The sequence below is a fragment of the Oncorhynchus mykiss genome, chromosome 31 (genome assembly GCF_013265735.2).
Source record: "Oncorhynchus mykiss isolate Arlee chromosome 31, USDA_OmykA_1.1, whole genome shotgun sequence".
NCBI lineage: Eukaryota > Metazoa > Chordata > Actinopteri > Salmoniformes > Salmonidae > Oncorhynchus > Oncorhynchus mykiss.
Genome location: NC_050571.1, coordinates 27,985,479 through 28,011,786, shown reverse-complemented (window position 1 = coordinate 28,011,786; position 26,308 = coordinate 27,985,479). Strand labels below are relative to the sequence as shown.

The 26,308-nt window shown below is 44.0% G+C and overlaps 1 protein-coding gene and 1 long non-coding RNA gene across 2 annotated transcripts; one reads left to right on the top strand and one right to left on the bottom strand.

The window, feature by feature from the left end:
• Positions 1 to 153: 153 nt before the first annotated feature.
• LOC110504915 lies at positions 154 to 2,023 on the top strand. Its single transcript, XR_002470659.2, has 3 exons — positions 154 to 406; positions 539 to 696; positions 1,208 to 2,023. It is a non-coding gene; the product is annotated as an uncharacterized LOC110504915 (long non-coding RNA).
• Positions 1,465 to 23,835, bottom strand: LOC110504914 (protein phosphatase Slingshot homolog 3). Its single transcript, XM_036969630.1, has 17 exons — positions 23,635 to 23,835; positions 22,921 to 23,094; positions 21,104 to 21,141; positions 20,693 to 20,879; positions 19,893 to 20,008; positions 19,681 to 19,749; positions 17,705 to 17,770; positions 16,186 to 16,368; positions 13,614 to 13,707; positions 13,105 to 13,233; positions 12,513 to 12,559; positions 12,237 to 12,383; positions 11,812 to 12,012; positions 10,065 to 10,230; positions 4,721 to 5,308; positions 4,511 to 4,609; positions 1,465 to 4,426 (listed from the first exon to the last, which is right to left on the bottom strand). The coding sequence occupies exons 2-17, from the start codon at positions 22,966 to 22,968 to the stop codon at positions 4,232 to 4,234; spliced, it is 2,373 nt and encodes a 790-aa protein (XP_036825525.1). The 5' UTR covers positions 22,969 to 23,094; positions 23,635 to 23,835; the 3' UTR covers positions 1,465 to 4,231.
• Positions 23,836 to 26,308: the final 2,473 nt, after the last annotated feature.

The following is a 26,308-nucleotide window of genomic DNA, read 5'->3' as shown; positions in this document are numbered from 1 at the left end:
CGAAGAGGCCATTTTCTAAATTATGGACATGAACTGATATTGGTTTCATTTGACTTTATTGAATTCTCACTTCCATCTAAGTGAGTTGTGGTGTAAATGCGTGTGAAACGCAACAGTGCCTCACTGTGGCGAGTGGGGACACTGAACCGGATGTCAATGACGAAAAAGGAATTGGTCAATGTAAAGTGTAAAAGATGGCGGCACACATGTCATGGCGAATGTTTATTGAATAATATTTTTCTATTTTATGAGTCGCTACAGTGGATGATCAAGTATAGTCTGAACTTTAATCATATGACCACATACGGAACGATGTTGGGTGAATTAAGTCGAAATGTGTGGATATTAATTCAAATTCAAAGGTGATAGTTGAGTGGTTCTGTAATCAACCATTATCTCAAATCGGGTAAGAAAATACTGATCTCCGTTGATGCCAAATGTGTTGTGTAAATCCTAATGTAATGAAAATAAAATTTGGATTAGCATGTTCCTAAAGCTGCTCGATACTCCATGCTCTTATTTTAATCCCTCTCTGCAGTCCGTTGTATGAACCAGGCGGCGCCCCAACCCGAGCCCACTGTAGATAATGAAGCCAACGTTCCCGAACAGAAACCCGCGGAACCTGGAGCAGATGGCTTTAGCGTTGAAGGACAGGGACTGGAGAACAACTTGGCCCTCTCAAAAGTTCTACCATAGGTGTGGCTACCTCTGTGCCCGTTCATACTTGGACAGATGTACTTTTTTAATTCCTCTTGCCTTCCCCCCCCCCTCTTCTCTACATCGGTCTACCCCCCCCCAGCACCACGTGACAGCAGAGGTGTTTGCCAACAGTGATCCAGTCCCTGTGCTGTTGTGTTCCACCAAAGAGTGTGCCTTGAAGTGCGAGCTTGGTTCCACCCGTTATGTGGCAGCCAGTCAGGCTGTGGGCGAGGTGCTGGCACAGAGGTGTCTTTAGGCTGGCATCATTAGGATGGTGTACAGACACAACCCCTGGCAGTACTGCTCTGATGCTGTAAATACAGGCATATGTTTGAGACAGTCCATGTTGCAGTAGTCCTGATGCAGTACATACAGAGGCAGTATCAAATGGTATAGGGATTTTGACCAAAGGACTGTCAAGTCATCCATGTGTGTATGTGACAACAGGCATTTGTTTGTTTGAGGTTGTGTTTAAGGAGATATATTAATCACTTGTTTTCCCCTTCAGGTTCAGTCATTTCAGACAGCGATGAAAGAGGGAGGAGTTACTCAGTGAACCACAACAAAAAGTCATCAGGATCTGACTTTAGGGGCCAAAAGTTTCCATTAAACTAGTATTATGTAAATACCAAAATAACTAAAGGTTCTAAGTCAAGCCAACAAAATATCCCTTTTTTTTCCTGTTTGTTGTATCGTGTTGACAAGTACACAGAAAACATTGTATAATTCAATTTAAAAAAAAGGCAGACAACTGAACATGACATTGGTTACTCTGAAACATTTATTCACTCATACAGTATAGCTGTAAACAAATGTGCTGAAAACAGTGGGGGAGATAACACTTATCCAGAACAATGACAGATACAGGTCATTGATGGATTTGATTGCAGTACAGCAGAGGTCGGCTCAGGCAGTGTCAATGGGATGATGTGGTGGAAACTTGTTTCAATTATGAATATAAAAACAACAGCCAGCTGAAGACTTAAAAAAAAAAAAATGGATCAATGAAGAACCATTCAGTTTAACTGAGGAAAGTTCAGAAACTTTCACCATAATGCCAAAACTACCTCAAAAGTCCAAAAGACACAAAAAACGTAACCTGAACAAAATCATGCTAACATGCACACTGGTCATGAAGACAAACCGTTAAAACAATATGAAAAAAAGCCACCAGCTCGGAGAAAAAGCAATATACCGTAGATATTATAAATACTTTAAATCAGGGTCTGTGTATTCGGGAAATAACTTGGTTATTTGGGTCCCACGTCCAAGGCACTCCTACAGCAAGGCTATTTGTGGAACGACAGTGAAATATTTAAAAAAAGAAATAAAACATCTCCAATAACTTAAAGGGATTTAACACCCAAGATAAAAAATTAAAAAAAGAGGGTACGAGTTTTCTAATGATCCTCAAATCTGTTGTCTTTAGATTAAGGCTTTACATTCAATCAGTTCAAGCGTTAACCGGCGACAGCAGGAAACCGCTTAGCGGATGTTTTGGTGGTGTCGCAGGTGAGTGGAACTGTCAAACCAGTGAGCAGCTGCTCGATCATTGTAACAAAATCCGCTGCAGTCACGGAGGAAGTTCAGAATGACAACGTGAAGGCTATAGAGAAATAATTACGCTCAAATTGAAAAATCATTTAACAAAATAAATGAGGATTCCTAATCAGCATAATGGAGGTGTGGATTACATCTCACATTCCAGTGTTCCAACTTGTAAACAAGTCGGCATGGGTTTTTTCTTAACGCGACTGCATGCTGGGAGCCACTTGTGAATTTGACAGCTCTAACGCAGTTCCACCTCCAACACCGTCAAAACATTAGCTACGCGGCTGTCTGCTGAAGCAGATCTGATTGAATTGGGCCCTAAAACTCAAAGGACAGAAAGTTCATTGGCACAGAGGAACACAATTGGCAAACAGTCTGGTGCCCTTGGATTGGTCATGCATTGGTCCAGAATAATAACACAGCTTAAAACAGTCACTCAATATTACTATTTTGAAACATCAGTGAGAAAATTCAAGTTTTGGATCATTGAGACAGCATGCCATTTTGATAAACTCTAAAAAGATCTAGCTTGTATGTGCGTTTGTAAGAAAGAAAACCCATAAAATAAGGGCACTTAAAATACACAACCTGAACTGGCAGCCTCAAATTCAGAGAAGACAAATTCATTATTGCATAGAGGTCATGAGGAGAAAAGGAGGGCACACTACACATGCAGTATGGTAATGTACATACATTCCAACTTCAGTGACAGTAGGTAAGGCTAACCAGAAATACTAAGCTTTGGTCATACACATAATTATTGGTGTCGTAATACTGCAGTGACATAAAAAAAAGTGAGCCATCACTACCAATGGAGTAAATGTGTTGGGGAACAGTTTGTGATACATTAAAAGAACCTAAAATGAAATATTGTGCAAAAGGAATGACAATTAATCAAATTATACACTGAGTGCACAAAACATTAGGAACACCTCTTTCCATGGTAGACTGACTAGGTGAATCCAGGAGAAAGTTATGATCCCTTATTGATGTCACCACTTCAAATCAGTGTAGATGATGGGGAGGAGACTGGTTAAAGAAGGGTTTTTAAGCTTTGAGACGAGGATTGTGTGTGTGTGTGCCATTCAGCGGGTGAAATCAGCAAAACAAAATATCTGAGTGCATTTGAACGGTGTAATGTGCACCAGTTTGAGTGTGTCAAGAACTGCAATGCTGCTGGGTTTTTCACACTCAACTTGACACAGCTGTGGCGAGGATTGAAGTCAACATTTGCCAGCATCCCTGTGGAACGCTTGACAGCTTGTAGTGTCCATGCCCCGATGAATGTTTTGTATACTCCGTGTGTGACGCTATGCTAGTTGGTAGTCTAAAGCCTTGTTCACATTGGCAGTTTGAAGTAACTAAAAGAAATGCATATACGATTCAAATCTGTTCTTTTTCCTGCAGTATGAACAGACAAACATATTTCAAGCCACATTTCAAAACACCTTCGTAGGTGGGTTGAAATCAGGTACTAATCGGATTCCTGGCCATGCAACTTGTGTCTGAACGGTCAAATCGGATTTATTTGCCTGCAAATGGTTTTTAGACTTATTTGGCATATCTTGTTGCTTGCTAGCCACTGACAGTTTGACAAGAATGTGGTAGCTAACAAGCTTGTTAATTGTTTACAAACAAATTAGTGAATCAGCCTACACCACTGCTCGCACACACCCATCATTGCTATGACAACTAGTGTAGCCATGTAAGCAAATGACTGCTGTCTGAACAAACAAATCTGATTTGGTTACTTGTAACTTGCTGTTTGGACAGTCAGTATTCCAAAACAGAATTGAAAAATACTGATTTTAGCTTTTAAGGCCTGCAGTGTGAACAAGGCTTAAGTAACATGATGTATATAAATATCTTTGGGTGATACTTTCATGTTTATAGCTTGAAAGAAGGCAGAACATTTCATCTCTTTCTCATTAGTGTCTACTCTAGGCTTCTCTTTCTCCATCCATTCTCCCCTTCTCTCACTCTACCGTCCTTCCATCGTCTTGGTATCTCCTTCCCTGGACTCAGGTTTACTTGGCCCCGCCCCTTCACATTTTCTGGGACCTGATAGGCTGCTTGGCTCAGGTGAACCGTCCACATGGGCCCTCTGATGCATGAGGCCCTTCCGTCCATGACTCCGCCTCCGCTGCCCTGGAGACCGCCGGTGACTGTTGGCAATCTACATCACCGAATAATAAAAAGGTAAGAAAAATGGTTGCTATCTATTCTCTTTCACCTCTTCTCCATCTTTTCCTCCTCTTACCTGTTCATTCCTTAGATCCTCATCGTCCAGTTCGTTGATGGACTGCATGAGAGAAAAGAGGTTCATCCTGCCACTGCGACTGGGGCTCTGAGAGGACGCCTAGAGGGAGGATATTAAAGATGGATAAACAGGTTGGTTTTGACATTGGTTCAATGTAATATACATTTTTGAGAAGGTTTTGTCATGTCACTTGTAAGAGAGGTTGCCTACCTTGTCACTGTCGTGTACAGTGATAAGGGGATTAGCTGCAGACGGTTCCGTGGGTGGGGCGGCCGGTTCCGTGGGTGGGGCGGGTGGGGCGGCCGGTTCCGTGAGTGGGGAGGCCAGTTCCGTGAGTGGGGAGGCCAGTTCCGTGAGTGGGGAGGCCAGTTCCGTGAGTGGGGAGGCCAGTGGGGAGGCCGGTTCCGTGAGTGGGGAGGCCGGTTCCGTGAGTGGGGAGGCCAGTGGGGAGGCCGGTTCCGTGAGTGGGGAGGCCAGTGGGGAGGCCGGTTCCGTGAGTGGGGAGGCCGGTTCCGTGAGTGGGGAGGCCGGTTCCGTGAGTGGGGAGGCCGGTTCCGTGAGTGGGGAGGCCGGTTCCGTGAGTGGGGAGGCCGGTTCCGTGAGTGGGGAGGCCGGTTCCGTGAGTGGGGAGGCCGGTTCCGTGAGTGGGGAGGCCGGTTTCGTGAGTGGGGAGGCCAGTTCCGTGAGTGGGGAGGCCAGTTCCGTGAGTGGGGAGGCCAGTTCCGTGAGTGGGGAGGCCAGTTCCGTGAGTGAAGCTTCTGCGTCAGTCTCAACCTTGGGGGCAGGCTCCTCAAATACCTAGTCAAGACAGAGATTGAGAGAGAAGTCTTTTGATTGCACCTCAAAATACAAATAATCCGGATCTTGACAATATCATCCTAACTAGGGCTGTTACGGTGACGGTCACGAGTAACGCCCTTAATGAGGTCACCATTGCCCTTGATTCTAAGCAATGTTGTGCTGCTATTTTTATTGACTTGGCCAAAGCTTTTGATATGGTAGACCAATGGTTCCTAAAATGTTTATAGTCCCGTACCCCTTCAAACAGTCAACCTCCAGCTGCGTTCCCCCTCTAGCACCAGGGTCAGCGCACTCTCAAATGTTTTTTGCCATCATTGTAAGCCTGCCCCCCACACACAAACAATACATTTATTAAACATAAGATTGAGTGTGAGTGTCACTTCCCACGAGCCGGGTTGTGACAAAGAGCTCTAATAGGACCAGGGCACTAATAATTGTGCTCTTTATTTAGCCATCTTACATATAAAACCTTATTTGTTCATCACAGGTTAATGAGAAGGGTGTGCTTGAAAGGATGCACAACTCTGCAATGTTGGTTTGTATTTGACAGAGTCTCAGTCTTACATCATTTTCCACACACAGTCTGTGCCTGTATTTAGTTGTTTTAATGCTAGTGAGGGCCGAGAAGCCAATCTCACATAAGTACGTGGTTGCATCAGTACTTGGCACGATGAAACTGAGCACAGCCCAATCCAGAAACCTGGCAGTGGCTTCCGATTCAATTTTCACAGAACTGCTTGCTGCAATTTTGACGAGGCTCTTTCAGGTATGGAGGCAGGGCATGAAAGGGATAACGAATCCAGTTTGTGTTGTCCATTTCGGGAAAGCACCTGCGTAATTGTGCATCCAGCTCACTCAGGTGCATCGCTATATCACATTTGACATTGTCCGTAAGCTTGAGTTAATTTGCACACACAAAAAAAAAAAAACATACAATGATGGAAAGGCCTGTCTTGTCGTTTTTGTTAATTCAGACAGAAAAGAGCTCCAACTTCTTAACAATAGCCTCAATTCTGTCCCGCACATTGAATATAGTTGCGGAGAGTCCCTGTAATCCTAGATTCAGATAACTCAGGTGAGAAAAAAACCCACCCAGATAGGCCAGTCGTGTGAGAAACTCACCATGCAAGCAGTCAGACAAGTAAACAAAACTAAGCGCATCTAAAAAAAAAAAAAACTTAAAAAAAATCAATACTTTGCCCCTTGATAACCAGCGCACTTCTGTATGTTGTAAAAGCGTTACGTGGTCGCTGCCCATATCATTGCATAATGCAGAAAATACATGTGTTCAGAGGCCTTGCTTTAACAAAGTTAACCATTTTCACTAGTGTCCAAAACGTCTATCAAGCTGTCAGGCATTCCCATAGCAGCAAGAGCCTCTCGGTGGATGCTGCAGTGTACCCAAGTGGCATTGGGAGCAACTGCTTGCACGCGCGTTACCACTCCACTATGTCTCCCTGTCATGGCTTTTGCGCCATCAGTACAGATACCAACACATCTTGACCGCCAAAGTCCATTTGATGTCACAAAGCTGTCCAGTACTTTAAAAATAACCTCTCATATTGTCCTGGTTTCCAGAAGAGGATGTCTTCCTTAATTGACCCCCCATAAATGTAACGGACATATACCAGGAGCTGTACCAGGCCCACCACATCTGTTGACTCATCCAGCTGTAACGCATATAATTCAATGGCTTGTATAAGAAGCAGTAATTGTTTAAAAACATCTCATGCATTGTGAAACAGTGTTTGATGAAGACATTGTCTGCATAGTTTTTTGGGCCTTTTCCCCCAGCATTGTCCCAGCCATATCCACAGCAACAGGAAGAATTAAGTCTTCCACAATAGTATGGGGCTTGCCTGTCCTAGCCACTCAGTAGCTCACAATGTAAGTCGCTTCCAGCCCCTTCTTATTAAATGGCATCTGTTGCTTTTATACATGTCTTACTACTCAAAAGTCGTCTTTATTCTCACTCAAAAACCTCCCGTGGCTTATTTTGTAAATTGTCATGTTTCGTTTCTAAATGTCTGCGCAAGAGTGAACGTTTCCCGCGAGAGAGTAACAGTTCATGTGATTGGATGTTATTTGACAATGTGTTAATTCGCTGAACACTAGATGGTTTAATTTTAATTTTTTGGCAGTGGAACGAGGCTACTCAGGCGAGTAGAAAAAAAAAGAGAAACTAAACCAAAATGTATAGCCCCGTTGGAAAATATGAAATGTACTGTTTGAAAATGTGAAAAAAACAAACATTTTAATAATAATAAATATATATATATATATTTTTTTTTTTAATTTGGCGTACCCCCGACGGCATTCCCCAGTTTGGAGATACCTGCGGTAGACCATTCCATTCTTGTGGGTCGGCTAAAAAGTATTGGTGTCTCGGAGGGGTCTTTGGCTTGGTTTGCCAACTACCTCTCTCAAAGAGTGCAGTGTTAAAGTCAGAACATCTGCTCTCTCCGCCACGGCCTGTCACCAAGGGTGTGCCCCAAGGCTCAATCCTAGGCACCACGCTCTTCTCAATTTACATCAACAACATAGCTCAGGCAGTAGGAAGCTCTCTCATCCATTTTTTTGCAGATGATACAGTCTTATACTCAGCTGGCCCTCCCTGGATTTTGTGTTAAACGCTCGACAACAAAGCTTTCTCTGCCCTTAACCTTGTTCTGAACACCTCCAAAACAAAGGTCATGTGGTTTGATAACAAGAATGCCCCTCTCCCCACAGGTGTGATTACTACCTCTGAGGGTTTAGAACTTGAGGTACAAGTACTTGGGAGTATGGCTAGATGGCACTGTTCTTCTCTCAGCACATATCAAAGCTGCAGGCTAAATTAATATCTAGACTTGGTTTTCTCTATCATAATCACTCTTTCACCCCAGCTGCCAAACGAACCCTGATTCATATGACCAGCCTAAGCATGCTAGATTATGGAGAAGTAATTTATAGATCGGCAGGTAAGGGTGCTCGAGCAGCTAGATGTTCTTTACCATTGGGCCATCAGATTTGCCACCGATGCTCCTTATAGGAAACATCACTCTATACTTATCTGGAAACTGGTCATCTCTGTATACCCGTCGCAACACGGTTGATGCTCATTTATAAAACCCTCTTAGGCCTCATCCCTCTCCATCTGAGATATCTACTGCAGCCCTCATCCTCCACATACAACACCCGTTCTGCTAGTCACATTATGTTAAAGGTCCCCAAATCTCACACATCCCTGGGTCGCTCCTCTTTTCAGTTCGCTGCGACTGGAACGACTTGTAACAAACACTCAAACTGGACAGTTTTATCTCAATCTCTTCATTCAAAGACTCAATCATGAACACTTACTGACAGTTGTGGCTGCTTTGCGTGATGCATTGATGTCTAACTTCTTGACCTTTGTGATGTTGTCTGTGCCCAATAATGTCTGTACCATGTTTTGTGCTGCTGCCATGTTGCTACCATATTGTCGTTGTGTTGTGCCATGCTATGTTGTCGTCTTAGGTCTCTGTAGTGTTGTCGTCATGTGTGTTTTGTCCTATATTTTTTGTCCTAGCATGAAGCCTTTTGGTTGGCCGTCATTGTAAATAAGAATTTGTTCTTAACTGACTAGCCTAGTAAAAAAAAAAAAAAAAAGGTTAAATAAAAAATGACCACAGTCAAATCCCACGTGACCATTAAGTCAAGGTAACTAGGCTCCAAAACAGTTGTCTATAAATGAAAGGTGCTGATGGGCGTTAGCAGGTTTCGTAGGCTACTAATGGTCGTTTAGTCGCTAATGGCCTGGTACTCTGCATTCTATTTTCCCTCTAACCACTGACAAATGCAATCGAAAACCAAACATGTCATGATTATTCAAATTCAATCTGCAGAGGTTGCAATTAGAGGTAAACTGATTCAATCGGAATGGCCGATCAATTAGGGACAATTTCAAATTTTCATAACAATTGGTAATCGGCATTTTTGGACACCGATTATGGCCAATTACATTGCGCTCCACGAGGAGACGTGGCAGGCTGAATACCTGTTATATGAGTGCCGCAAGGAGCCAAGGTAAGATGCTAGCTAGCATTAAAAACATATCTTATAAAAAACCATCTTAACATAATCACTAGTTAACTACACATGGTTGATGATATTACTAGTTTATCTAACTTGTTGCATTTAATCGATACGGTGCCTGTTAATTTATTCGTTGCATTTAATCGATTAGGTGCGTGTTAATTTATCGAATCACAGCCTACGTAGCCAAATGGGTGATGATTTAACAAGCGCATTCGTGAAAAAAAGCACTGTCCTTGCACCAATGTGTACCTAACCATAAACATCAATGCCTTTCTTAAAATCAATACCCAAGTATATATTTTTAAACCTGCATATTTAGTTAATATTGCCTGCTAACATGAATTTATTTTGACAAGGGAAATTGTGTCACTTCTCTTGTATTCTGTGCAAGCAGAGTCAGGGTATATGGAGCAGTTTGGGCAGCCTGCCTAAAATAATGGATTTACTGTGATGGTGTATATTAAATGGATTTACTGTGATGGTGTATATTAAATGGATTTATTAGACTTTAAAAAATGTAGATGTTCTAAAGGCGAGCATCAGCGGTTTGTAAACTTTGGAGCTGCTTAACGTGTCTATGTTAATTAGAGGTCAATTACCATGAGACCGGCAGTCATTCGCATGACAGTTACTGACTGACACAATGGAATGATCACCACAGCACTAATCCTAACCATAAACATTGTGTAACTTTTACCTCTTTATCTGCCTCATCAACTTCATCTGGACTCTCCGTCTCTTCTTCATCCTCCTCGTCACTCTCCTCCTCTTCTTCTTCTTCTTCTTCGTTGCTGTGTGAAGCAGCAGACCTCTTTCTCTTCTCTCGTGACATCCGCCTCCAGAGAGCGCTGTGGCGCTGCTGACTGGAATGGAGAGTACAGTGAACATACAGGTGATGTCGACGATATCATAACCGCCTCCGATAAGAGACATTACTGTGCAGCCGTATTCGTCGACCTGGCCAAGGCTTTCAACTCTGTCAATCACCACACTCTTATTGGCAGACTCAACAGCCTTGGTTTCTCAAATGACTGCCTCGCCTAGTTGACCAACTACTTCTCTGATAGAGTTCAGTGTGTCAAATCGGAGGGCCTGTTGTCCGGACCTCTGGCAGTCTCTATGGGGGTGCCACAGGGTTCAATTCTCAGGCTGACTCTCTTCTCTGTATACATCAATTATGTCGCTCTTGCTGCTAGTGATTCTCTGATCCACCTCTATGCAGACGATACCATTCTGTATACTTCTGGCCCCTCTTTGGACACGGTTAACTAACCTCCAGACGAGCTTCAATGCCATACAACTCTCCTTCCATGGCCTCCAACTGCTCTTAAATGCAAGTAAAACTAAATGCATGCGCTTCAACCGATAACTGCCCGCACCTGCCAGCATCACTACTCTGGACGGTTCTGACTTAGAATATGTGGACAACTACAAATACCTAGGTGTTTGGTTAGACTGTAAACTCTCATTCCAGACTCACATTAAACATCTCCAAACCAAAATTAAATCGAGAATGGGCTTCCTATTTCGCAACAAAGCATCATTCACTCATGCTGCCAAACATACCCTCGTAAAACTGACTATCCTACCGATCCTCGACTTCGGCGATGTCATTTATAAAATAGCCTCCAACACTCTACTCAACAAATTGGATGCAGTCTATCACAGTGCCATCCGTTTTGTCACCAAAGCCCCATATACTACCCACCACTGCGACCTGTACACTCTCGTTGGCTGGCCCTCGCTTCATATTCGTCACCAAACACACTGGCTCCAGGTCATCTATAAGTCTTTGCTAGGTAAAGCCCCACCGTATCTCAGCTCACTGGTCACCATAGCAACACCCACCCGTAGCATGTGCTCCAGCAGGTATATCTCACTGGTCACCCCCAAAGCCAAGTCCTCCTTTGGCCACCTTTCCTTCCAGTTCTCTACTGCCAATGACTGGGACAAACTGCAAAAATCACTGAAGCTGGAGACCCATATCTCCCTCGCTAGTTTTAAGCACCAGCTGTCAGAGCAGCTCACAGATCACTGCACCTGTACATAGCCCATCTGTAAATAGCCCATCCAACGACCTCATCCCCATACTGTACTTATTTATCTTTCTCCTTTGCACCCCAGTATCTCTACTTGCACATTCATCTTCTGCACATCTACCATTCCAGTGTTTAATTGCTATATTGCAATTGCTTCAATTACTTATTTATTGCCTTACCTCCCTTATCTTACCTCATTTACACGCTGTATATAGACTCTTATTTTTTCTACTGTATGTTTGATTATTCCATGTGTTGTTGTATGTGTCAATCTGCTGTGCCTTATCTTGGCCTGGTCACAGTTGTAAATGAGAACTTGTTCTCAACTAGCCTACCGGATTAAATAAAGGTGAAATAAAAACGTCACACACACAAACCAAACACACGATAAATGAATATGCTGACCTGGCATTAAGGATGCCACTGTAGGTGTGGAGTTGCTTCATGAAGCCGACGTTGGGCTGGACGATGGGCCTGCGGTCCCTGACGTAGGACAGAGCCACCTCAAGGGGCCAGCGCTGCTGCTTCATGGCATAGGCCACCACTGTGGACCCAGAGCGAGACACGCCCATCTTACAATGCACCAGCACCGCCTTGCCACTCTGTCTGTATAGGGGGAGAGAGAGGTGTTGTGTCATCATTGTGCGACTACGATGGAGTGTCATAATTTGTGAGACTGTCGCTGGTTTATCCAGGGGGGCACAACGTTAGAAAACATTCAAACAGTTAAAAAAGATTTATAGAAAAAACAAATCTGTGTCAAAGCCATATCGTTACATTGCAATGCAGGGAGAACGTATAGGAGCGAGAGGGGAGGAGGGTGGGACTACCTGGCTGTGTTGATGAAGGTGTATGTGTCTTTCCAGTGAGACAGCAGGTCCGTAGCCTCCACGTCGTACACCCTAATGTTCATGTAGCTGAAGGACTCTGGGAAGAAGTTATCGATCTCCCGCGTAATGTTCAGGATGTATCCCACACTGAAACATCGGCAGAAACTTAGTTACCCAGCAACCACACAACACTTTGGCTTGCTCGTTTGCACACGCACCTGATACAAGTCAATAACAAGAGCACACGCACACCAACACAGTAAATGAAAGGTTTACTTGTTTTTCTGTAGCTCCTCAAAGTTGGCAGCATTCCACTCAGACCCCTAAAAGAGAGAGAGACAGAGCCTTATTCACAGAAGACGAGAGGACACTAGAGGGCCAGAGCTTTATATTCAACAACTGTAAACACTAGGCTCTGAAAAGGGAAGTTCGAGTCATGCGACATACTCTTGGTTGCAGCACACTTCCCCTGTGGCTCAGTTGATAGAGCATTGCGCATACAATGCCAGGGTTGTAGGTTTGATTCTCACAGGGGGACCAGTACCAAAATGTATGAACTCTACGCACTCACTACTGGAAGTCACTCTGGAAAATAGCGTCTGCTAAATGGCTCAAATGTAAACATTTAAAAATGTACTTCCTGTCATGATCAGCCCTGAGGAGATTTCCTTACAACTTAACTGGTCCAGTGTCATATACTCTTTACAACCTCCTCATGATTAAGGTTAGGGGCTACTGCTGAGTGGCATCTGATTCCAGAGCTGTGGTTAGGGGCTACTGCTGAGTGGCATCTGATTCCAGAGCTGTGGTTAGGGGCTACTGCTGAGTGGCATAAGCCAAAGGGTCAAATGTGACAGATGGGACTCACCAGGAACAAATAGTCAAATATTTTGGAGGGCTTGTCCATCTGCGCCATGGTGACCATCATTTCATTGTCGATGTATTCCTTGTAATTCTTCATATCCATGCCTATCCTGGCCTCCAGGGCACTGCGGACCTGGGGAAGGAGACAGGAAGAGGATGACCAACTGATCAACAGCACAACACCATGTTTGCTCCCTCTGAGAATTCAATCCATCCACAAGGTTATAAGGGGCAGTTGAGCTCTGGTTGTGACTTGGCTGGTTCAAATGGCTTGTGTTACAAGTGAGGTGTCATAGATCCGGACACAAGACTCTTCAAGTCATTAATTTAGGTCACAGACTGTAGACAGACTGCCTCTATATTACCAGACAATTTATTTACTTCTACTTGTATTACAGACAGCTATGTCAGCCATTGTTTGTCCGTGACCTTGACAAGTATTGGTCTTCTTACATACTTTGGGGCTTGTTCCTAAATAATAACATACCATCGTCTTGTCCTTCTCTGTGGTACCTGTTTGGAGGTGATGTTCTCCAGGTCCTCTGTTCTCATGATGTTTCGGAGTTCCTCTTTGATCTGCCTCTCCACAGACACCCTCTCCGTCGAGCTGTGCAGAGACAGAGTATCACTACCCACTTCCCCTTACACAGTTCACCAACACACAAACACACAGACAGAATAAAACTTTGTCTATCCAGGATGGACATTTTACTTTGGCATCACTTTCCATTAAAATAATCACATACATTCAAACCAGTAAGTCCATCATGTTGTACACTGAGGACATTAATACATTCCCTCACAACCGACCGCTGTCCCAACTGCACTGGATAGATAAGTACATATACTGATACAATTTACTTTGCATTTAGTATTCCAACAGCACAAGGAACAAATTAATGTTTGGACACATTCTTCGTGGCCATGACGAGGTGCCGGACAGAGCGAAGCCTCTCAAACTGAGGGTGGGAGGGGGTCGCCAACGCCAGCCGGTGCCTTCTTTTTGGTTGCCTTGTGGAACAGAATGCTCAAATGTGCTTGTGATCAACCAATTACTTTGCTGGCTGTGTTCACTATTCTGGTCAATTTGCTTTTGCTCCTCACGCTCAGATTACCAGGCGGTCATATTGAACGTGAGGATGCACCAAGCTGCTGTACATCCTGGCTGACCCCAAACCCCTTTAATTTCCTGATTAAGAACAGGCATTACCTTGCTTAAAAAAAAAATTTTAAAAAAAAAGAAGAGTTCTACCAGAGCCATGTCATCCTCATACTTGAAAAGGCTCACATTGCTTCCTTGGATCTTCAGCTCATTAGTGTAGATAGAGAACAGTGAAAGGACACACCCCTGGGGCACCCCTGTGTTCAGGGTCAGTTCAATAGCGGGGGCCCTATTCATCCAACCTGCGAGGCCTCCGTTGACATTCAGGTCCAGTAGTCGTTTCAGCAGTGTGTATTTGCATTGTATTAAAAGCTGAACTAAAATAAAAAAATCAAATGTGATTTTGCATGTTGAAGGTTACTAGCCACGATGTTCACCAAGGTCAGGGTAGCATCCTCAGTCACTCACTCGGTCCAGTTGATCTGCTATGGAAGGGTTAAGGTGCTTACTAACAACCCTTTCCATGCATTTGTCCAAAAGTGGTGTGAGGGCCACAGGTCGAAAGTCATTTGGCCCCTGACTTCTTAGGCACCGGTACAATGGTCAAAACCTTCCAGGACTTTGGCACTGTACAGGTGCTCATTAGGAGGTGAAACAGTCGTGTGAGCACTCCCTTGAGCCGGTCGGCGCATACCTACAGTACTTTGCCCCATGGTCCGTCTGGGCCCTGTGATTTGTGTGGCTTAATATTTAACAAGCATGAGGCCACCTCGTTCTCTTATCTGGACAGGAGAGGATTTGGGGATACTTGCACATATTTGTTTACATCCGTCTCTAACAAAACCAGTTTAGGTAATTTACAAAGGATGAACCGTCTGCCATATTATTGTTCTCAATTTTCTTCCCATCATTGCATTAAGCCCTTCCCATGCTTGTCTTGCCTGTACAGGACCGCTGCTCCACTTTATCCTAGGTCCAGGCACAGACCAGAATAATGGTAATTTGTCCAAACTCGTGTGGTAGATAGAATGTTCCCGATGGGTCCCTGGTGCACACTTGTCCAATCACATTACACAGCGTGACCCAAGTATTATCTACAAAGACATTTATTTGTGACGTTTTGTCTCGATCTGCTCTATAGACAGTGTATCCATCAAGGTTCACATTTAACTAGGCAAGTCAGTTAAAAACAAATTCTTATTTACAATGACGGCCTGCACCGGTCAAACCCGGACGACGCTGTGCCAATTGTGCGCCGCCCTATGGGACTCCCAATCACGACCGGTCGTGATACAGCCTGGTCCTGCTTGAGCCACGTTTCTGTAAAGTCCTCTTCAAACGTAGCCCTTGCCGCTAACTCATCCAGTTTGTTATTTAATGACCGCACATTGCACAGGGCTCAATAGGTGGTATCAGGAACAGGGAGCAGGTGTTGGCTTTCCCTCCTCCGTACTCTGTTCCTGATACCACCTCTTGAGCCTTGCTTCTTCTTAGTTCCCTTTTTGACTTTGTAGAACTATCATCGGGCAAGGTAATGCTGTTCGAGTTTGAGCTTTCTCGAGAGCGGGTGACGGCTTCCCCGCCTCCATACGGTGTTCCCGATTCCACCTCTTGAGCCTCGGCTCTTAGCTCCCCTTTTTGACTTTGTAGAACAACCAAGGCAATGCTGTTTTGGAGTGTGAGCATAAACTCATGAGAGTACGTGATGGTGGATGATTTACTCACGGAATCTCTACAACCTCCGGTAGTGATTGTAGAGTTTTCCGCATATTACAGCGATTAGGATTAAGGTCGTCACAGATGCCAAGAACAATACACTGTTAAACCTGCGACGCACTTAGATGTCGATAAAACAAAAATGTAACGATATAACTATAAAAACAAAACAATATAAACAAACAATTCACGCAGGTGAGCTCAGGGTCAGGCAACATTGCCGCGCCCCCTAGGGTGTCAAACATAAATAGAGACACGTGCACACACCTCTGTCCGGCGCTGTCCCTCCTGATTGACTCCAGGCCTGTCATAGCGCCCCACTCGTTTAGACAGAGGCGGGTAGACTCCACATGCCCATAGTAGTGTTGGGCCCAGTCCAGCCCACAGCCTGGAATCACTGCACCCTTCACCGCCCGCTCACAGCAGCCATGCAGCGCCTGCAGCACTGACCTGGGGACAGCGACAGACACATTAGGCGCAGGGGTGGGCAATTCCAGTCATTGAGGGCCTGATTGTAGTCACAGTTTTGCCCCAGCTAACACACCTGACTCCAATAATCACCTAATCACGATCTTCAGTTTAGAATGCAATTTCATTAATCAGCTGTGTTGGCTAGGGATGGAGAAAAAGTGCACAATTGTCATACTTGAGTAAAAGTTAAGATATCTTAATAGAAAATGACTCAAGTAAAAGTCACCCAGTAAAATACTACTTGAGTAAAAGTCTAAAAGTATTTTGTTTTAAGTATACTTAAGTATCAAATGTAAATGTAATTGCTAAAATGTACTTCAGTATCAAAAGTAGGCATCCTGAATGGCACAGCGGTCTAAGGCGCCATCGCCGCGCTAGAGGCGTCACTACAGATCCGGATTCGATCACGGTCTGTGTAACAGCCGGCCGCAACCCGGAGATCCATGAGGTGGTACAAAATTGGCCCAGCGTTGTCCGGGTTAGGGGAGGGTTTGGCCACTCTAGCAACTCCTGTGGCGGTCCGGACGCATGCACGCTGACATGGTCACCAGTTTTTACGGTGTTTCCTCCGATGATGGGACAAGACTAACTACCAATTGGATATCACAAAACTGGGGAGAAAAATTGGCATCACAAATATCAAAAATATATATATTTTTTTTTACCGATAGCTAGGGGCACACTCCAACACTCAGACATCATTTACAAACGAAGCATGTGTTTAGTGAGTCTGCCAGATCAGAGGATGTAGTGATAACCTGGGGTGTTTTCTTGATTAAGTGTGTGAATTAGACAACTTTTCTGTCCTGCTAACCATTCAAAATGTAACAAGTACTTTTGAGTATCATGGAAAATGTTTGGAGTAAAAAAATCAATTTTCTTTAGGAATGTAGTTCTGTAAAAGTAGTCAAAAATATAAAAGTACAGTTACCCCAAAAAACTACTTAAATTGTACTTTCAAGTATGTTTACTTAAGTACTTTACACCACTGAAAAGTGTGATACCAATAAGGCCCTTGACGACTGGAGTTGCCCACCCCTGCAGGATCTACACAGGGGAAGAGGCAAAGCCATGACAGGTGAAAGCGTAGAGGTTCTAGGTCATTCTATTACAGTACTGAAAAATAATACTGTGAGTGTGTTTACTTTATGGAAACAGAATAAAAGTCTGTATGGAAACAGGCTTGAATAAAACCTACCACTCAGTCTGTATGGAAACAGGCTTGAATAAAACCTACCACATGGTCTGGATGGAAACAGGCTTGAATAAAACCTACCACATGGTCTGGATGGAAACAGGCTTGAATAAAACCTACCACATAGTCTGGATGGAAACAGGCTTGAAGATTCTTGTCTCTTCTGCTGACGTGACACTGAACCCACTGAGGAGGGAGATGGAGAGAGAACGTGTGCAAGACAGATGGATAGTGTGAGAATGAGAACACCATTAACTGTGTGAGCCTGCTGATGGCAGAAAACCGGTCTGTGGGTGTGAGTGTCAGATCAAAGACAGTCTGTACCAAACAGACACACAGCATGTGAGCCCTATTACTAGGCTTGGCCGAATATACCATTTAACGGGCTATTTCAAAATACAGCCGGTATAATTTTCAATACCGATAAAAAAAAAAAAAAGTTGAGTATAACAATAAGAAGTCTAAGATGTGTCAAATAAATGTTATCCAGTTCAGGGCTCCAGCTATGCATTTGGTTTGCTAACTAGGTGTCAAGATCAAGCTTCTTGGTTACAGCAGAGACATTAAATTCCCTGTTGCCTAAATTGTGTTGTGAGTCAAATATGTGTCATTATTATTATTATAATTTACTAATTAGCGCCCCTTGTACACACTTATGGTAATACCGTATTCCCAAGTATAGTACAGAAACGGTATGAAATTCTGGATAGAGCCCAACCCTACATATTATCTCTACATTACAACTACACAGAACAGGCAGGGCTACAAAATCAAAACTCTTAATGCTGTTTGGGGGGGGGGGGGGGGGGGGGGTATTTAGCTCCAGATCTGAACATGAACTCTTTCATACTCCTAGTTAAGATCAGAGGTGGAGTAATCTGATCCTAGATCTGTGGTAAAAGGAAACGTCTTGCTTGAGCCGACACTCCTGCACACTCAGGTTAATGAGCAACACAATCCTGACCACATCCCAGAACAGCCAAAAAAAGCACTGTATAAACTTTACAGTCAACACATTGTTAGCAAACCTTTATAAAGTACTTACAGTGCATTTGGAAATTATTCAAAGCCAATGACTTTTACAACATTTTGTTACATTACAGCCTTATTCTAAAATGGATTAAATAAAACATTTTCCTCATCAATCTACACACAATACCCCATAATGACAAAGCGAAAACAGGTTTAGACATTTTTGCAAATTTATTACAAATTTATTTACATAAGTATTCAGACCCTTTGCTATAAGACTCAAAATTGAGCTCAGGTGCATCCTGTTTCCATTGATCATCCTTGAGCACTCAGGACCTCAGACTGGGGCGAAGGGTCACCTTCCAACAGGGCAACAACCCTAAGCACACAGCCAAGACAACGCAGGAGTGGCTTCGGGACAAGTCTCTGAATGTCCTTGAGTGGCCCAGCCAGAGCCCGGACATGAACCCGATCGAACATCTCTGGAGACCTGAAAATAACTGCAGCGACGCTTCCCATCCAACCTGACAGAGCTTGAAAGGATCTACAGAGAATGAGAGAAACTCCCCAAATACAGGTGTGCCAAGCTTGTTGTGCCATACCCAAGAAGACAAATAGCTGCCAAAGGTGCCTCAACAAAGTGCTGAGGAAAGGGTCTGAAATCTTATGCAAATGTATATATGTATATATAATATTTCCTTCTTTTTTTGGCAAACATTTCTAAAACCTATTTTTGCTTTGTCATTATGGGGTATTGTGTGTAGATTGATGAGGAAAATGTTTTATTTAATCCATTTTAGAATAAGGCTGTAATGTAACAAAATGGTGTAAAAGTCAAGGGGTCTGAATACTTTCCGAATGCACTGTATGTGTTGAATGCAGATGTTAAAAGTGTCGACATAAGGGGTGACATAGTGACAGAAACAGATGTAATTCAGGTACATAAACAGAGACAGATTACTCATTGGTATTATTATGTCTGGCCAGCCTCCAAGATGCCAGGCCAACCGTGGAACAGGCTCAGCTAGCCATTTCCTAGTTTCCTCATTTGACTCCTGCACTCAGGAAATCCATCAATTTTTCTCTCTGTTTCTAATGGCAGTGGGTTTTCTCCTGCTTCTTACCCATCTCCGTCCAGGTACACTTGTGTGGCACTCCATATGGGCACAACCATACCGATAGTACACTGATCACTGAAACACACAGAGACAGACTGTTTTCATCCCTCGGTTTTGGCAACATATACTAGATTTATTTTTAACACACGTCGTTCTCTAGTCTAGACCCATCTGATGTATCCATGGAAACATGTTAATGGTTACAGCATGGAACACACCTGTCTGTGTCAGGGAAGTCCATGCCCAGGAGAATGCTCTCCTGTTTGTTACCGAGGGTGGAGACCACGATCAGATACCTCACTCTGACTGGACTCACTGACTCCAACCTCACTGCCTGCAAGGACAGGGAGGGAGGGGGAGGTAGGAGAAGAGAGGGAGGTAGGTAGGAAGGAGAGAGGGAGGTAGGAAGGAGAGGGAAGAACAGTGAGATAAGCGAACAGTTAAGCATAATAAGGGGTGAGAGAGAGGTAAAGGGCATTTATGAATGTGTAGGTGGATGTTACTAGTGGATGAGTGCCAGTCTGTGTGTGCCATCACGCCAACTCCTTGTTATGCCAAACATGTTTGGGCTTGACAACGAGCAATGGAGTTGGCAAGAGCACCAACAGATCTGGGACCAGATCTATGATGTTACATGTTGGTAGCGTATAGGGTGAGATACCATCCTTGCTATAATGTAAGGAGCTTTGAGACCTAGTGAAAAGCATTACATGAATGTGACCCGTTAGTAGATGCTTTTAACGTGACATTACTCAGTGCATCGCGCCTGTTATTGTCATGCAATTGTCACAGAGGTGGTTTGGTGAAGCACGTAACAGTGATGAGTAACCCTGGCTGATGAGAGAGCTGAAGACTTGCATTATCCCCATAAGCTGATGCCCAGGCATTATCTAAGCACTAGCACATTGTTGTGGTATGTAGACTACAGATGACCCAAGTTTAAACCGTCACACAATGCCGGTCCTATCCATTGTATGCTTATTCTATCGGTGGACATGTGACATCTGATGGGTCTCACCAGTTTGATAGTGTCCTCTGGTCTCAGTAATGACACCATGGCATGCAGATGTCTGTGCTGTGTGTCTGAAGCTCCGCCCCCCAGCTTCAGGGGTGAAGGAAAGTGATTGGGTGATGTCTCTTCATGAGGCTCCTCCCTCTCTCCTTCCAAGAGAAGGACGGCCCCCTTGACCAGAGCAAAGCTCTCCCTGTTATGGGGGATTTAATTATTATTTCTGTTTTATTAATTACTGTGCAATTGTATATTATGTTATTGTGTAGGAATGGTTGTAAAAATATATTTATATATTAAAAACATTTTCTCTGCAAGTTCAAATGTTCACAACATACATATCACAACTGTGGTTATTTTATCCAAACTATAGAAACATTTAATTCACAACCAAAAGACCAACAACAACAAAAAGCATACCTTTTCTGAAGTCTCCCTCTTCTTGGAATGCTTTCATCCTTCAAGAAATTATTTGAAAGATGATTAATTCACTAAACCTTTAGCCAGTGCCAGTTCGTTTGGGCTATCATGCAAACTCCCTGTCAATCATTGCCATGCCAAACTTCACTTGACAATGACCACAATGGAGTTGGCAAGAACACAAACAGATCCGGGACCAGGCTATAAAGTCTTCACGGTGAAAATCTACAATCTGATAAATATGTCATCTTTTGTTACATGATGAAGTCTGCTGATTACAGAGTGACAAACCTCTTTAATTATAGAGTCATTCCATTGATTACAGGAGAAATCTAAAGTGGCGTGTCCTGAAAGAATGAGCAGGATCACTTGTAAAATGTGCAGCTACAAAGATAAGAGGCAGAGGAAACAACTACGGAAGTTAAAGACTGAGGGACACAGAGAAAGGAGGGAGACGGGGATAAGAAACAGAGGAATAGAAAAGACAAAACAGAGAGGGGGGAAAAAAAGAGTAAGAACAGAATGCATGAGGGAGTGGGGTTTAGCAGTGTGAGTGAGTGAAACTTGAGACAGTAACATTACCTGTTATGCAACTGACATGTCTAGACAGACACAACAAAAAGAGTAGAGGGGTGCTGGAGACAAGGAGGACAGGAGAGGACAGGAGAGGAGCGTTGTGGGTTTGAAAGGAGGAGAGAAGGAGAAACAAATGAATTAACAGTAGTAGAGATTTAAGACTCAATGACAGTGGAATGCAGGGGGGAGAGGGGCAAAGTTATGTCCGCCAGCCTGGGGGAGCTGGGAACAGAAAAGTGAAACTGGTGCCTGATGTATTGGCACACTCGTAACATACCAAAGAGGCCATGGAATTAACAGCGTTTAAATGAGCCTGTTAAAGTTGCTCTAAAATGTTTAAAGAGAAGTGAAAGAGAAATACAGAAAGAGTGAGGGGAGAAATGATAAGGACATAAGGAGGATGAGTGTTATCATTTGGAACACTGTCTGTGTGGTGGTATCAAGGGTTAGGCAGCAGGAGTAGATTTGACTACTGTAGTCACCCACAAATAAGGATACACTGTGACATAATGTACCTTGACCGTAATCACACCTGATTCAATTAGTCAACTATCACCAAGCCCTTGACTAATTGAATCAGGTTTGCCAGTTCAGGGCTACGACACATATATGAAATGTTGGGTGGTCCACGAGGAGAGGGTTGGGAAGAACTGATATATGGCATGTTGTGCCCTCTAGTTATCTGCTTTATCACTACATGGCCGATATTTTGAAGTGGGGGTGCTGACATTTGTCTGGGGGGTGCAGAGGAAATATTTTGGTGGGGCGGGGGGGTACGAAATATCTCTCCGTCTGCTGACGAGTAGTTTTCTCCGCTCATACAGGAGTAATAAAGCACTAATATTGTGGAACAATATATGAAACAATTTTAAATAACAAAAAAAATCGTATTTTTTAAATTTATTGTGATTTATCAGGGGGTGCTGAAGCACCCTCAGTATTCCTACTTCCAGAGGCTATGCCAGCTTCTCTACCAGGGAGCATCAAAGATCCTTGACATCCACAGGGTACAATGCCATGATGACATCGAGAATATAATAAATACATCAAGCAGGACACTGGACAGCTTCAGGCAATGATTGTTGTTCATTAAATCAAATAAAATATATTCTGGATGAATAGGCAATAGCAGGCTTAGCCAGTGCATCAAATCGCACACTGTTATGATGTGAAGGCAATGTCATGGAAAATAAAAAGTATAGTATTTCTACGTTGAGATGTGCGCGGGAAAGGGGACTCACCGGAGCCGTGGAGATGGACGGGGGACGGTGCAGGGTCAGCAGAGCCATAGAAAAAACACGGCTCGGTTCGCAGGTTCTTCACAAGCGCCTTGCGAGACGCGGGCAGGGGGGGGGGGGGGTCCTCAAATATGTGGGAGGGTGGGCGTGGTGGGTGGCGAGGATGTAATCACAAATCTGGAACGTAGTTGGAGCGGATTATCAAATACCTGTTTCTAAAGATACAGTATGCTCTGCAGACAACCTAGATAGTGGAGGAGACGTAAATGGACATTTAAAACGTAACGTTATAGTTAGGCATCACATGGAAGATAGCCATTGTAGTGACATGCCAAGCATTCCTTCACAATGTCCACGTATGGTTATAACATTATCGTGGGCTGTACTGCGCTCGAGTGCACATCACACGCAAAGATCCTCCCCAAAACATTGTGTATATATATATATATTAGTTACAATTAAACAATAGATAGCTAACTAGTCGTGTCTGAAACATACCAACATTTGAGAAGCTAGAACATGAAGTTCATGTCATATGGAAGGTATCAATTGTTTGAGTTGACAGTGCTGTTGATCGACTACAAATCAACAAGCTGTGCTAGCTAACAAGCTAGTCAGGACGTAACTTACAGTCGATAGGCAACTGATCCATATGCTAGCTAGCTAAAAACAAGCGTGAAAGTGATGAGAACGACCGAGCAAGAGTTCCTCTATTACCTGCTTCCGACAAAATGCCTACTTATTTTGTATTTGGACTCTTCTCCCTCACACGCAGTCAGCTTCGATAGACAGCTATTTTTAATCATTCGCTTTGGCAAAAGTTGTTCCACTCTGATATCCAAATTAAAGGAGAGTTTACTATTTAATGGAACCAGGAAGAAACATATCGGCACGGAAAAGTAAACATGTCCTTACAAGGAGGGGCATGGAGGAATGGTTCTCTTAAAGGGGAAAGGACAAGATCTATATTATAAAGAATATCCTAATCGATCTCAAAATGATGTTGTTTTACTTGTGTGAATTATCTGCATCAATCCGGTTATTCTGTTTTTTTTTCTAGTGTAGGCTACTTTCCAGAACCATATGAATTGTTGTATAACTGATGTATGCCTTTAGCAAACTATATTGATACATTTATTTGGGGCGGCCTAGTGGTTGGGCCAGTAACCGAAAGGTTCCTGGATCGAATCCCCGAGCTGGCAAGTTAAAAATCTGTCCTTCTGCCGCTGAACAAGGCAGTTAAACCACTGTTCCCCAGTAGGCCATAATTGTAATTAAGAACTTGTTATTAACTGACTTGCCTTCTTAAATTAAACAAATAAAAAATGTAAATTCCAACTCACTTTTATTTATTCCATATTGATCATTTTATTATGATTATCTATGTATTCATCCATTTGACGTTGGATGTCCAGAAATACGTGAAGGCAGTGAAAGGATAGATAGGTCAACAACAAGGAATATTGTCCTGACATTATGCAAAAACAAAATCAACAATGGAGCGAAGCATCTGACTGACCTGACTGACATCACCAGACCTGACTGCCCTCGACCAGCACAAAAACATCCTGTGGCGGACTGCACTAACATCGAATAGTCCCCGCGATATGCAACTGTTCAGGGAAGTCAGGAACCAATACACACAGTCAGTCAGGAAAGCTAAAGTCAACTTCTTCAGGCAGAAGTTTGCATCCTGTAGCTCCAACTCCAAAAAGTTCTGGGACACTGTGAAGTCCATGGAGAACAAGAGCACCTCCTCCCAGCTGCCCACTGCACTGAGGCTAGGTAACACGGTCACCACCGATAAATCCATGATTATCGAAAACTTCAACAAGCATTTCTCAACGGCTGGCCATGCCTTCCGCCTGGCTACTCCAACCTCGGCCAACAGCTCCCCCCCCCCCCCCGCAGCTACTCGCCCAAGCCTCTCCAGGTTCTCCTTTACCCAAATCCAGATAGCAGATGTTCTGAAAGAGCTGCAAAACCTGGACCCGTACAAATCAGCTGGGCTTGACAATCTGGACCCTCTATTCCTGAAACTATCCGCCGCCATTGTCGCAACCCCTATTACCAGCCTGTTCAACCTCTCTTTCATATCGTCTGAGATCCCCAAGGATTGGAAAGCTGCCGCAGTCATCCCCCTCTTCAAAGGGGGCGACACCCTGGACCCAAACTGTTACAGACCTATATCCATCCTGCCCTGCCTATCTAAGGTCTTCGAAAGCCAAGTCAACAAACAGGTCACTGACCATCTTGAATCCCACCGTACCTTCTCCGCTGTGCAATCTGGTTTCCGAGCCGGTCACGGGTGTACCTCAGCCACGCTCAAGGTACTAAACGATATCATAACCGCCATCGATAAAAGACAGTACTGTGCAGCCGTCTTCATAGACCTTGCCAAGGCTTTCGACTCTGTCAATCACCGTATTCTTATCGGCAGACTCAGTAGCCTCGGTTTTTCGGATGACTGCCTTGCCTGGTTCACCAATTACTTTGCAGACAGAGTTCAGTGTGTCAAATCGGAGGGCATGCTGTCCGGTCCTCTGGCAGTCTCTATGGGGGTGCCACAGGGTTCAATTCTCGGGCCGACTCTTTTCTCTGTATATATCAATGATGTTTCTCATGCTGCGGGCGATTCCCTGATCCACCTCTACGCAGACGACACCATTCTATATACTTCCGGCCCGTCCTTGGACACTGTGCTATCTAACCTCCAAACGAGCTTCAATGCCATACAGCACTCCTTCCGTGGCCTCCAACTGCTCTTAAACGCTAGTAAAACCAAATGCATGCTGTTCAACCGTTCGCTGCCTGCACCCGCACGCCTGACCAGCATCACCACCCTGGATGGTTCCGACCTTGAATATGTGGACACCTATAAGTACCTAGGTGTCTGGCTAGACTCTAAACTCTCCTTCCAGACCCATATCAAACATCTCCAATCGAAAATCAAATCAAGAGTCGGCTTTCTATTCCGCAACAAAGCCTCCTTCACTCACGCCGCCAAACTTACCCTAGTAAAACTGACTATCCTACCGATCCTCGACTTCGGCGATGTCATCTACAAAATTGCTTCCAACACTCTACTCAGCAAACTGGATGCAGTTTATCACAGTGCCATCCGTTTTGTCACTAAAGCACCTTATACCACCCACCACTGCGACTTGTATGCTCTAGTCGGCTGGCCCTCGCTACATATTCGTCGCCAGACCCACTGGCTCCAGGTCATCTACAAGTCCATGCTAGGTAAAGCTCCGCCTTATCTCAGTTCACTGGTTACGATGGCAACACCCATCCGTAGCACGCGCTCCAGCAGGTGTATCTCACTGATCATCCCTAAAGCCAACACCTCATTTGGCCGCCTTTCGTTCCAGTTCTCTGCTGCCTGTGA